The following is a 14,199-nucleotide window of genomic DNA, read 5'->3' on the forward strand; positions in this document are numbered from 1 at the left end:
TCCTCTAACATCTGCTCACAGAAAATTAAAGATGACAAATGGGCAGAATACTCATTCAAGGAAGACAGATTTTCCTTCCCTTACCTGCCCTAAAACATACTTTGATAGTGACTTCTCCCTGCACATACAAACCTTAATTTGGCACACTCAGTATTCACTGAAGTCAAGAGAAAGCAAAGGAGATGAACAGAGGTACCCTAGAGCACGAAGTAAAATGGCATCTTTCTAAATACCTAGGTGAGGACAGGGGGGAAGAGCATCTGCTGCTGGGAACTGGGGACAGCTCAACGACCAACCCTTGTATTCTTCAAAACAAAAAAGTTGAGCTACTTTATGCAAAACATACCAGAAATTACTGCAACATTTCAACGCATTAAAGAAGTTTCCACCCACACACAGAACCATAAGATTTATTTTAATGCTCAACACCATATAATTTCTCAAAGTAGACAGCATACCCTTTCTTAGGTGCCATAGTAACAGTGATATCTATGTTTTGCTTACGCCAACATCTAGCTCTATTTTCACTATAAACCCTGAAAAACCTACATAAATTACCATTTCTTTTATGTTCAGGAAAGATTAAGTCATTCATCTTTGCTCAGCTCCAAAGCAGACTACCTTTTTTATTAACAGAAATACCTACACCAACACATAGTCTTAGAAGAAGCTTCATGTTTGGGGTTTCTTTGCTTACACTGGGTTATATACAACTACCATATAGGAAATACAATGCATGAGGAAGAGTTTTCCATAAACCATTAAGGTTCTGCACAGCAGGGCTGATGTATGTTTGAGCATATCCCATTTCCTTCCTAGAAATTATGAAGCCAAGACATCTTGAGCAGACAGCAATTAATTTTCAGACAGGAACTCCAGCTGGACTTACTGAAGCACATGGACATTGCATGAGTTGCCTAAAGCCACTGTGAGCCATTCACTGTGCAGAACTGGAATATCCATATGGCCCACAGATCTCCGGAGAGACTCCCACCTGCTCACCAGATCAGATCTCCAAGCTATTTTTAGCTGAGACACTGAAGTCTGGAGCCTGCAGTCGGGCAAACGTACAAACATTCGCTGCCTCAAAAGTTTATTGCCTTCTCCTGGAGGGCAGTTCAGCCAAAGACCACAGAGGCTGGCACAAAGAGAGCGCGATACTTGGAACGTGGGTTTTCATAAGAAGCTTAGTCACATCAGCCCTTTTTATAATGGTAATAATCTATGAAGTTATTTTCAGTCGGAGAGTTGGAAACCCCTGTGTATGCGTGGTACCCAAGAAGGAAGGTCAGAGTACACTTCAGGTTTCCTTAACATCTTGGTCGAGATGGAACCAGCTAGAGTTTTCTGACACCAGCACTTGAGCTGAAGAGAGGCCACGTAGCAATGAAAACAAAGGCGTGATTTACACATCATTCTCTTGACTACCATGTACCGAGAAGTAAAAATCTATGAACATACCTTCAAAGGTGAGAAGCCCAGAGCTGAGATGACACAAACACCCTGGAACACACATGAAATGCACAGACTGCTATACCTCCCCAGCAGCTATACAACTGTTATCCAACACCCTCAGTCACGTGCAATTTTATCCCTCCAGCACGTACTGAGATGCCATAGACACATCTGTGATAAAAAGGCATGAGGCCCAGCATACGTTAAGTGACTTAACCAAGTCCAGTGATCAGGGGTCTTAATTCAGCCAGTATATCATCCACTAGACCAGGACATTTCCTACCCTGTTTCTTCTGTAACAGTGCCAGCACCAGCCTTCCTGACAGAAGATTTCCTTACTCTACACAACTGAACAGCAGAGGGGAGGCCTTTTTTGAAGATCACCACCTTCTTCCCAACAGCCGCAAGACACACTGGATTTAAAGGGCAAAAATAAATGTAACAGAATCTCTGCTTCCTCAGTTCGCATATTGCTGCTTTTCTTTCAGCATTCAGAAGCCTTGGCAAGTCCCACCTGCTTTTCTGATCTCTACCATGTGCTGAGGCTTTCTACTTCAAACAAACGGATTAGGTCTGTAATCTGCCAAACACCCAGTTCTCAAGCGCCGTACTGCTCACTGTATGTAACAAACCCAACAGAAGTGTGAACGCTGCTTCTCATAGCACAGCCATCAGGTTATCAGCACCTGAAGGACCTGTCCAAGACTTTTAACAATGGTTTCTGACTGTTTAAGGTACTGACTGTTCAAAATCTAGAACTGACAGAATATAAATACGTTTACCGCCTAAACCAGCAGCCTACATAGTGATTTCTATACAAGGAAGAGATTGGCTGCTTCATGTATATGAGGCACAGCCCAAAACCCAAGATACGTAAGTTGAAAACCAAATATTTGGGGTTTTATTTTCAGACGGCAGCTAGCCTACAGCCAGGATGGAAGAGATACCATACTGCACTACTACAAACCCTCCTTGTACATAGATTTTAAGTCTCCTGATTTCTAAGGATGCACTGTTTCCTTTTTGCACTCAATTTTCAAGTTATTTTGTAACACAGAGAAACATTGCATGGCTGAGAGTGAAATGCTAGTACTTCACCAAATTATGATACTCGACTCTATTAATGAATCTGTAAAATGCATGCCAGCTGCAGGACTTTTCCCCCACAATAACAGTGTAAAGGGGGAAATGACACCATCTGCCTCCTCACTTCAGCAATTTCAATTTTTCTAAATTGTTTCATCTAGCATAAAAACCGTATTTGAGAGGGTTATCCAAGAAACACCAAAATTCATTCCAAAGTTCCTGCATTTTAACAGTTTATACCTCCGCTCTTTACAAAAAGAAGTTGGAACAAAAGATTCACAGCCTACAGAAAATGTTTTGCAATGCATCTAAACAGAGACGTTATGTTACCATAACGTGCTAGCAACAGATGAATTTTCCCAAACTGCTGAAACAACAATAGATTTCGTTGTGTAGGAGAGGAGGGACTGTATGATGGGTCTTTTTTGTACTAGCGAAGTTGTTAAAATAACAAATTTAGTAATTCAAGGAGGACAATGCCCACTGTCATATGCTACGCTGCAGCTGCTTGCCAGTTACGCTGATCCTGTGATCTCCCTTTCTAAAGGTCAGCAGTTGCTCTGAATTCACAGCTGAAGTGAGGAGACAGTGCCTCAGTTTGGTCGCTAACCTGAGCGAGTATCCCGTTAGAACATCGGGCAGCACGGCTCTTATGGCCAAGTTCACGGCACGCAAGAACCCATATAGGCGCTAATGGGATCTGCTCGTTAAACAGCAGAGGCTGAACATCTGGCTGGCTTTCGGCACGTCACCTCTGCCACAGCAGCACTGTCAACTAAACCCGCCCTGCGGGGAACTCACGGGACTGGGGAACACAAGCACTTCCATAAAACGGCTTTAAAAGGCCCATCTCGGTTCACTTTTCCTCTTTTCTTGACTCCGGGCTGCAAATTTTTCATTTGAACTGCAGTTGAACAGAGTAATTCACATGAATACGAACCACAGAGTCGGGTCCTGTAGAATATCAACTTTTTAATGTTATTTAGTTTATGATCTCAGGCATGTTATACCTTAACCTGAGAGGGGAGATAGGGGAACTGCAAAAGATCCTTACGAGAGATCCAGGGGGCTGGGGGCACAGACCAGGTCTGCAAGTAAAAATAAATAATCACTTCTGTGATATTTCCAAATATATAATTAAAAGTATCAGCAAGTCAACTCCACGATACAAGCCCAAAATTGGATTAAAACTGCCTCCAGAGTTTCTTAGTGATATGAACAGATTGATTAATATCCCTTACAATCAAATGCTCCAGCACCAAGGATCACTGAAATCACACTAATTGTCTTAGTATCCCTCCCATTACCACTATTTTAGAATACTTGGACAGTGTTTTGCTTGCTAAATGAGGAAAAATGTCATGCAGGTTTTTGAGCTTTTATTGACTGGGAATCTAAAGACTCAAAAAATGTCTCAGGTGGGCAGAGGTAACCATCACCTTAACTGGAAAACCCATTTGTCTGCCAGAGGCCACTATCCAACATGAACCCCCGCCCCAGCTGATATTCAGGAAGAGGATGCTAGTAAAAAGTCTCCTCTTTCGGTACGGCTGCAGCTCAAAAAGCTCCACATCTCCAGCAGACACTGCCAACACCATCTTCTCAAAAAGTTTTTTTTAAACGGGAAGGGTAAATTTATAATTCCCATTTTAGCTGTTACTTAAAACCTTCTGCATCAACCAGCACAACACAAGGGACTGCACACTGGAGCAGGCCAAGCAGGAAGCCAGAGCACTGAGGACGGACAATAAGAAGGTAAGAAAACATACACTGAAGATGCAAGTGTGCATTTTCTGGTTGGGGTCTGTGTGCGTGTTCTCCCTCCAATACCAACGACATTTGAGTGAAATAAGTACAGAAATCTGCAGAATGACACACTAACGAGCACAGTGGCGTTTTATTCTTTATTGGAGAGGAGACAAAATTCATGTTCAGGTATTTTGGCACTTGCAGAGGGGAATTTTCCACTAGTTCCTGAAACCAGGGAAATGCGAACTTCTCAGACAGTATTTAAATAGGGAGAATGCACACGTACTTGTACAAAAATAGCTTGACAGTGGTTTGGCAAAATCCCAAATGCTACAGCCCCATAAAGGGACCTTACTCACAGCATTCATCATAATGGCATGAAAGCAGTCCAGGCCAGAACACAAGACCAGCAAGTCCTGAAGAGAACATCTTTATGCAAGAACTCAAGTTTGATTTTCCTATATTCCCATGAATTTTGTTACAGATTAAATCTTTATCTCCTTTTTCAGAGGATCTAAACTGTAAAGTGCTCATGTGACAGCAGCAAATAGAAAATGGTTGTATGAGGGGGGATAAAGTAACTTGCAATCTGCTAAACCACATTACATTATGTTCTACCACAGTATTGGCACTGAGCTGTTTTTTAAACTCCTGAAGCACTGAAAAGCCCTTTTATAGGGCTTTACATATTAAGGACAATTATGTTGTGTGTTAATGAGCGCAATAAACACTTATCAGGTCATACAAAACATTAATCTATGTTCAGACTTCTCTGCACAGTTCATTTCTTGCCTACAGTCATACGCATAAAATCTATCTCCTGGATAAAAACATTACAATATAGTTTGAGGGTTCCTGAATAACAGCTAACATCTCAAAGAGCCAGTTTAACACCAGCCAACAGTGAACATCCAGGATCTTAACCAGCTTTCAAGTATCAAGGCAAAATTATACGCAGGGTCTCACCCCTAATTAACAAGGAAGAACGGAAGTGTGTCACGATTGGTACATGTAAGCAGCAGGTGAATCATTCAGGTGGACAGGAGTGTTCATCCTGCATTCACAACAGCAAATACAGACCATAACTCATACCATTCAAGAAAAAAGAGGGACCACCAAGGTAGCATCAGGTCTGGGTATGCAACTGCTGTCCATATTCAGCAGAAGTTGGCTTTTATATCCTGTTTAACTTTTCAGTTACACTACAGATTCTACAGCATATAACCAATACCATCTTAATTTAAATCCATGCAGTCCTCACGCTGTTACACAACTGGAGATGCACCTTCAGAAAGCTCAGGATGGATTTAGTATTTGCTCAGATACAAGAAGGCATTCACAAACACTCTGATAAGCAAGCGATACCAAGCGAAGGTTGTACCACTATCATCCGAAATGTTTCTGTTGCACATCACCAACTAGTAGTTGCTTTATTGTTCACAATTCTGCAGTTTGGAACATATTATTTTAATTCACCAGAGATGGAGATGAGGAGAGGGGGAGCAGGGACAAAGAAGCAGCACGAAGCCACTGAAGTAACCCATCCCAGCTGGGCAGACAGTAACGTGCCAGATGCATGAAGCGACAGCAGCTTGCAGTTGTGACCCAGAAGTGGGGATGGGGAAGGGCAAAGAGGAGGGAGGATAAATATGCTAAGAGCTTGATTTAAAACCCAGCTCTCAGCACAGGTTTTACTGAACTGTAATCCACATTACACAGCACAATATTCAAGACATCAGCATGCGGAACCAGACACATCATAACCCATGAGTACCTCCCATTTGTCACTCATTCCCTCTCCTGTTCTAATTAGCTAATGTTAGCAGAGAAACCGTATGCTCTCCAACTCTCTACTTGAACATGCTTTGGAATCTGCTTTGCCTGAACAGACGAGGCAGACAAATTACTATCCAGACAGTAAAATACCCCAGAAACAAGACGCATCAAGATGCAGCTCCAAGCACGTGGTTTTTGTACACTAAACTCTGACACTACTTGCTCTCAATAGTTCAGCTGAATCATTTCAAATCCATCAGCAAAACCATTTGCCCTTTTACTTCTGAAGCAACTGGTTTTTAAGGACACTGAAGTCTAACATATCCCTGGATACTAAACCATTTTTACCTGCACCAAAGCCACCTGACCCTAAAACAATACTCTATTTACAAATAGAGATGATTCTGTTCATTTACACTTTCAGAATACACGTAGTTTACTACTCCTACCCAAAATAATGCACACACGCACAAAATGCCATGGCCTCACCTTCAGTATTTCAGGTTCTTTGATGTCTAGAGCTCCTGTATCCCATCGCTTCTTCACACTTGTATGCAATTTGAGATATTCATGAGTACGTGGAGTGAGAAGCCAAATCACACAGACAGCTATCATAAATCCAAGGGCCATTCCAAGTAAGAGTCCACTTAAGTAGCCAGGGAGAGGGATAATAAAGTAAGCATAGACTAACAGTGTTAAGAAGTATAAAGTTTTCACTGGTATTTTAGGCTGTTGCACATATGAATTATTTTCATCTTCACTACTGAGCATAGTACCATTTTCCTCAGCCATCTCTGGGTCGAGCAAAGTTTCAGAAGGTTTATCAGTTTTGCTTTCATCCTCTAGCAAGGAAAAGTCTTCAGAGTAGAGTTCACAAAACTCCTCATCCTCTCTGCTTGCTAGTGCAGACAATGAACATTTTTCAAGTACAAGTGAAGTTTTTGAACTCACGTCCTTTGTGCTTCCAGACTGCGAGATTTTGGTCTCCGTCTCTTTTGCATGTTCCTCAGCCACTTTGAACTGATCATTCTTATTCAGGTTAGAGTCACTTCCATACAAGTCCCCTTCAGAATCGCATTCTTCTTCCTTAATGCTGTAGTTGTTATTGCTTTCCAAATGGCCATTCAAACTGGAAAGGTTTGAGAGTTCTGAAGCACTTGAAGATAAGGCTTTGGGCCTGTGGCTACTACTTTCATCACCCATTATTTTACTGAGCAGCTGAAAAGGCTCATAGATTACTTCAGAAAGGCGTCTTTTAGTATCTTCAATTTTAGCCTCCATTTCAGGTACCTTAAAAAAGGAACGAGTGTCAGAGGGAGATGTTAATGGCGAGGAGGGGGCAGTTTTAGAATCACCACCTGTAGCTCGAGGCTGAGTGAACTGTTTGAACAGATGCAAGTTCAGTTTGGAGTCAGGTGGCCTGTAAGACACAGCCTCAGATTCTTGTTTAGAAGTGTCTGTAGACAGAGATTTCACTAAGGTTTTCATTAACTGTCTATGTCGCAGCGGTGGGGTGGGTTCTTTTGGTTCCACTTCTGTTGAAAGGGACTTGACTAAACCCTTAAAAGGCTTTGAACTAGAAACTGTGGATGATCCACTAGAGCAGACAACTGATCTGGAAGGGGATGAGGATGGGGAACACAACAAGCTGGATTTCTGTTCCAAAGGTGGTGGTGCACCTGGTAAACTAACTGTATGACATGAGTGTGATGATGGAGACAGGACTAGTGGCACTGCACTGAATACTTGGGATGTGGAAGGAGAATCCAACAGCTTTACAGTCTCTGCAGTTGGCAGAACTGCAGGCGATGAGGAGAGCAGTGATGTGGAGTTGGCCACGTTAAGCGAGGTAGCTGGACCAGAAAAATCATGGCCGGTATGCTCAAAGCAGAGGTCTTCCTTGGCTTCAAGTGCTGTTACAATGCTTTGGTCATCTAGTTCCTCATCAAAAAATTCCTTAAACTCCTCTTCCTCCTCTTCTTCCTCCTTCCCAAATGCAGAGAAATGAATAGTGATGGTTTCTCGAGAGACAGATCGTTGGACCTGCACTTTTGGTGCTGACTGCTTTGAGGACATCTCACCAGTTTTCTCTGCATGGCTACTGTTCTGACTTGTCATTGCAGGTCCCAGAGATGCGACAGAGTCTGTGAAGAAAATGTAATACTATGTTAAATGCATTTTTTCCCCTCCTCAAACATCCTTGTTTTCAAACGTTAAGACAAACACAAGAGACGGGTTAGACCCAACAGGTGAGTGAGTTGAGAAGGAGAGCACTGGACCCCTTTCATCTCAGGGGATTTAAAGCTGTCTAGTGAAATTACAGACCGTTACTACAGAAAATGACTGTAGACTTATTTCACTGAATAAAACATATCTGTATTTTAGTTCATATAACCCTCAGAACTGCTTAACTATCTCATGCTTAGTATCACTGAATGCAAAAAGAGATTCAAAGACAGACAAGGAGAAAAATGTGTTCAGAACGAATGGCAATTGTGGATAGGAATGGAGAGCATTACCAACCCTCTCAGATGATCTTGAAGGACGAATCTGACACCATCTTAGGGAGAACTGCACCCCACCAGCAACAAAAAAACAACAAGCAGAAGATACATACACTCAAAATCACAGACCTAGGTTCCTGTTTGCTGTAACACATTTCCACATAGCACAAAGAGGCAGTATTAGGAAGTGCTATGCTGTTAATGTTATCTTCAAGTGTTCTGAAATGACAGTTCATCTCTGATGCTCCACCTTCCTACCTTTCCCACTAGAAGCACTTCTGAGCTCCAAAAGCCCAGCATGTTCAACTTTCTCCACTCCTAACTCTGAGGTCCTTCTACATACAATGATTCACACTTGGTTTTTTCTTTTAAATAAAGCAAAGTTTGAAACTCAAAGCAAGGTCAGAAATATGTAAAAGTCTTCATGGAGTTTCTGTCTTCCCAGGTTTTGCAAGCTATGGACAAATGATCAGCATAAACAGTAGTCCAACAAGGTCAGGCAAAACAGAGCATAACTGGACAGAACGTAATTTTCATATCCTCCTGGATTCCAGGACTCGACACCCTTCACAAATGTATTTATTATTACAGTTTTGCTCTAAGGATGTGTAAGGACGCTTCACTGTTCTCACTGTTACAGCAATAGTACTTTTTGAAAATACTGATCCCTGATCAGGTCGGTACACGCAGGCTGCTTATGCAATAGGTACAGGAACACACCTGCCTTCTGCATCAATTACATCTACGTGGTGTTTCAAGCATCTTATTGACCTGTGAAAGTGGACTTGGCATGTATTTACATGGAGAGGAACTATGGCACGATTAGACCAAGGCACTGGCGACCATACACATTGATGGATCAGGAATGACAAGGTTTGCTCTGCCTTTCCGGCTGTGAGGCAGCACTTTATCTTCATTGCGGCAGCAAGTTTACCACTTCAGTAACTGAATTTTTTTTCAGAAACTGTTAAAAGCTGTAATCAAACTGTCAAGCTGAATTAATGAGAGGCCTTTGCTGATGTTTAAAGAGCAGTTGAAAAGAATGATTATGTGGTGGTGAAGAAACGTGCACTTCACACACAGTTGTGTTATCAGATTGTATTATCTAGCCACCTGTTTGTCATCATCTTCCTACTAAAGGTTGTAGCCCTTTATACTTGCTAATGGAGCTGTTAGTGTAAACATTTTTTAACCTGTCAGTAGAATGAGCTGGGTTAAACATTTTAAAATAGCAGATCTTTGCTACCCAGCTTATCCACTAATGCTGGAACAGAAGTGAGTAAACCGTCCACAACTTCCTACTCGTTACAGTTGTCCATTTTATCGCTCCTAAATTGCTGACTAGTTTATTCCTTGCTTCTTCTAGTATTTGCATGCTTCTGAATCAGGTTGTACAGAAGGAGCTGGACTCTCTCCTGCTTCATGCAAAGCCCCCAGAAATTTTAACTGCAGTTTTCAGTCCCAGTTCTGCTGCATATGCCAGGGAGCCAGCTTGAGCTCAAAGAACCAAAATCTTTCAGACCCTAGCCATGCTTTCACTTGACACCCAAACATTTCTCTCACAAACTGCTTAAGAGACAAAATGCTGCCTCAAGATCAGGTTCTGGCTTCAGCTTTTATCGTGGAACTGCTTCCTTCTGTCCTCCCCAAAATCCATCCAACGTATCAAAGTAGCAGTGTTAAATGGAGAATCCCCTTTCAGCGATGGAGACGTGCCTCCAGCCCACTCATGGCTCAGCAGGTCGTTACCTTTCCTGCCACATCTGTGGGTCCAGTAGTCATTTTTTACCCCAATAGTAAGAACTCTCAGTTATTCAGAAGTTTGGATATGCATGTATCAGTCACATATATACACACACACACATATATATATATATAAAAAACTTGGTGAGTGCTACAGTTAGTAAGAAACTTGGTCTTATATTTCCCCATTGGACTACACATTTGGGAACCACCAGCATAGAGAATCCATGGAAACAGTTCCTTTTCACATAGATCAAACTGCAAATTTCCCAATTTTTTAGACAAATGCACCCAAATTTATTTTGGGGAGGGGAAAAAGTACTACTGGACAAGAAATCCAACCCTATTACCATTTCCCTCGTGCTGGATCATCAGCTCTCTGACATCTCCAAGGTTTTGTACCAGCTGTGAAATTGCAAGACTAGCAAACCAAAATTGGAAAGTGTAAAAAAGTCTACACAACTTCCGGGTCATTGAGACACTACAACACTACACACTAAGGAGAGAAAAAACCCAAACTAAGCCAAACAAAAAACCTCACACCAAAACAAAAATAAAAAAATAAGGTTAAAAAACCACAACCAAACAAAACGCAAACCAAACAAATAAACAACAAAAACCCCCAACCAAAACAAACAAACAACCCCCAACAAAACAACCACACAAGAGCTGCACTTGCTCACAATTTGCCTGACCTCTTCTCTTCAGTGCATTTGGCACTACCCGTGTATCAATAATTGAGCAACACAGGAGAAAAATATTAACTGCTCCCCCCACCCCAAATAACATACCTAGTGTGTTTATTTCCCATCAGCTAGAAAGTCATGGGATTGGTTAGCTCTTTAGCACACTATGCTGACACTATAGCGTTAATTACTCCCTGTTTAAACACGTTGCCATGTTGTGCTAATGCAGTGCTAATTACCTGAAACAGATGAAGTTTACTTGCACACACCAAATGTACTGAAAAAAAAAAAAAAGATTTTACGGCTTACTGAACAAGCAAGATGTTTTTAATATCATTATTAACTTCTTAACACAGAAAGGAAGGAAATTCTTGATTAGCCAATATTTGCCTACCCTTAAACATGTTACTGTACTGTGAATTATGTCTTATAAAAGCAAATCCTTAAATCAGCACTATCAACAGGGCAGCAGCAGAACATTAACATCATCCACTGCTGGCACTTTGGCATCCTCAGCCCATGACTGGGATAATTCTGTAGTACCTGATGCTCTCAACACCTGGCCCAAGTGAGATTTCAGCTGAGGGGACTGCTTTCCAGGAAAATTTGGGCGAACTACCACTTTTAGCCTTCTTTGATCTTGCTGGAATTTTTTTCTAAGTCAACCCTGTTTAGAGGCTGGTTTTGCTACAAGGCCGCCCCTGCTGTTCCCCAGCACAGCTGTTGGAAGCTGTGCCTTGGATCAGATTTGTGCACACGGGGTACATTAAGAAAGCCGGTGTACAGCACAGGAGAAATGCTGTAATGCCATTTACTTGAGAGAGCACATGTGCTTTGGCCAACAGCAGATACTTCATTACAGGCATTCTGAATATCAATCGGCATTACAACAGGAGTGTAACAGCTCTCTACATTATTCCAAGCTTTTAACAACTCTAACCCCTCTCAACACACTAATATCCTACCGAGAGTAATTTCTCCCCCACAAACACAGGACGGGAGATTTTCCACTGCTCTGGGCAGGCCCATGTTTCCAATCCATTCCTGAGCACAATTTCCCTTTTTTATTGTGAAATATTTGGATTTTTTTCCCCCCAAAGTAGATGTTGAGAATCTTTCCCATAGCAAATACAAGAATAACATTCCCGACTTCTTCCACTGCTACCACTACTAGCAGCTCTTCCACTCCGTGTTTGGCTTTGAAAGATACAATTCAAGAACCTTATGAAGTATGTTTTTAACCCTTAAATCATTGAAACAGATTCACTTTTTACTGATTTCTGGCCACACTTTCCTTGCTCATTGCTCCCCCTTTTTCCTACTCCTGAGCTCCTCTCCCAGCAGCCTGGAGACCTGGCGTTCCCAGCCTCCCCATCTGAAGAGGCACAATTCCAAACCGACTGTTTGCAGATTATATTGACATTTGTAGAAACACGGGTTTTCTCCTTCTTTTGAAAGCCACACTGCCCTGTGCCCATCTTCCCTGGCTGCCTCTTAGGTTTTGCTGTTGTTGATTCTGAAGATGCAAGGTATCAGTTTTATTTATGTGGCAGGCAGGTCTGAATAATCATCTTAGATCCTCAGGCTTCAAAAAACACGAGCTTGTGCCTGGCAAGGAAGGAGGCGGCTCAGAAAATAATTCCTTTCCCCCAAAGGTTTGAAGTTCAGATGCTTTTGCAGGGCGGAACGAGAAAGCTGCCAGCAAACTGCCACTTCCACTTACGTTAAGGCGCTGCACTCCCATCACCCACATCACAGGAGTTTATAATCCTCACCTACAGGCATTGTAGTGGTTTAAAAAGCACTACAACAACAGGAACCAACAAGCCAGGCGGACAGTGCACACATACTGCCCAGGAACAGAAAACACTCCTTGCCCAGCCCTCTCCTACCGAGCGGCGACGCCGCGCAGCGCAGGAGCCGAGGCCGTGTTCCACCCGGGCAACATCTCTGCCGCTACGCTGAGCCTGCCGACCAACCGGGACACCCGGGCAGAGAGCAGCTGCTGGGCAGCGCTGGGCACGGCAGGACACGACACCCTGCAGAAGCCTCACTACAGGAACACGTGCTCAGGAATGACTAATTGAGAGTGTTTACGGAAATAGCTAAGAACCTGAGCGATCTGTGCTTCTGCCCAAGAGCACAGAGCCTTCTCCAGGACTGGCAAGCCCTCTTCCTTTTCCCGGCAGCGGACAAACAAACACCTCGCCCTTCTTCAGCTGAGCCCCAGAAACCACCCCCTTCGCAGCACTGAGCAAACACACGCAGCACTGTTGGCTCGCTTTACGGAGGAGAGAGGGCCTCTAACTCATCCTCTCATTTACCAAATGAGAAGTGTTTCAGGACTGAAGAAAGCAAGTTTATGCTTCACAAAAACATTTTGATTTTTCAGAAAATGGGGAGGGAAAGATATTTATGTGGCTACCAGGTGTTCAAATGGCTTGTTTACTTTAACTACTGTATACTGACCACTGGGCATGAGATACCCAGAACGCGTCGGCTGGTCATGTCCATTCTACTCTAACAAAGAGATCAACAGTTTGTAAAGCAGAAGCCATTCAGCTAAAGGCAAACATCTAAAACTACAACTTTTCCAACAAGTCACAGAAAAAACTTGATCCGCAGTGCAGGGAGAAGAGAAGTCAAAGGAAGGAAGTTCTTTTGCTCATATGTGATTTCTGGCTGTGGTAGTTGACCTTTACAACTCCTCAGTGGTCTTACTTCTGCATTACTAATGGGCAAGGCTGAAGAGTCTGACCTCGGACAGCCCCCCTGGTTGCAACCACAGCTAGGGCAGGTAGGGAGCACAAGGCTCACGAAGGAGCTTACGTTCAAAAGAAGGCTGGAGTGTTGGACCCTCAGTGCTGATGGGAAGGATGTTGGCAGTTAGAAAATGCACAGAATATACGTAAACAAAGAATATAGATGTTCAAACTAAGTGTGCTTGTACCCCATCTGCAAACTAGGATGTAACCTGGGTGCATCTAGGATTAACTGGGATGCTTAAATGAGCATTTACGCCCTCTCATGGTTCACAACCCCCTCGTTCTCAAAGCACACCTGGACATGTTTTCTCACCCTGCAGGGCAAACTGTGGTGCACTTCCAGAGTGGCAGTAAGAATAATAATTAAACACATACCTTCTACTCATCTGTCGTGCCTTAACTCCAGCTATCAAAACACCACGAAGCCGCTCTCAC

General features: G+C 42.8%; 1 protein-coding gene across 2 annotated transcripts in view; it reads right to left on the minus strand.

Moving 5' to 3' along the window:
- The window catches only part of TEX2 (testis expressed 2), a 29,570-nt gene extending 21,377 nt beyond the window's left edge, over positions 1-8,193 (minus strand). Inside the window, exon 1 of one of the 2 annotated variants that reach the window (XM_010159043.1) lies at positions 6,556-8,193. In XM_010159043.1, the coding sequence (XP_010157345.1) occupies positions 6,556-8,184 (1,629 nt within the window). In that variant the 5' untranslated portion in view covers positions 8,185-8,193. The remainder of the gene's footprint in view (positions 1-6,555) is intronic. The other variant, XM_010159042.1, reaches the window with a different exon arrangement.
- Between the last annotated feature and the right edge of the window lie 6,006 nt (positions 8,194-14,199).

The sequence above is a fragment of the Eurypyga helias genome, unplaced genomic scaffold (assembly GCF_000690775.1).
Source record: "Eurypyga helias isolate BGI_N326 unplaced genomic scaffold, ASM69077v1 scaffold39459, whole genome shotgun sequence".
Taxonomy (NCBI): domain Eukaryota; kingdom Metazoa; phylum Chordata; class Aves; order Eurypygiformes; family Eurypygidae; genus Eurypyga; species Eurypyga helias.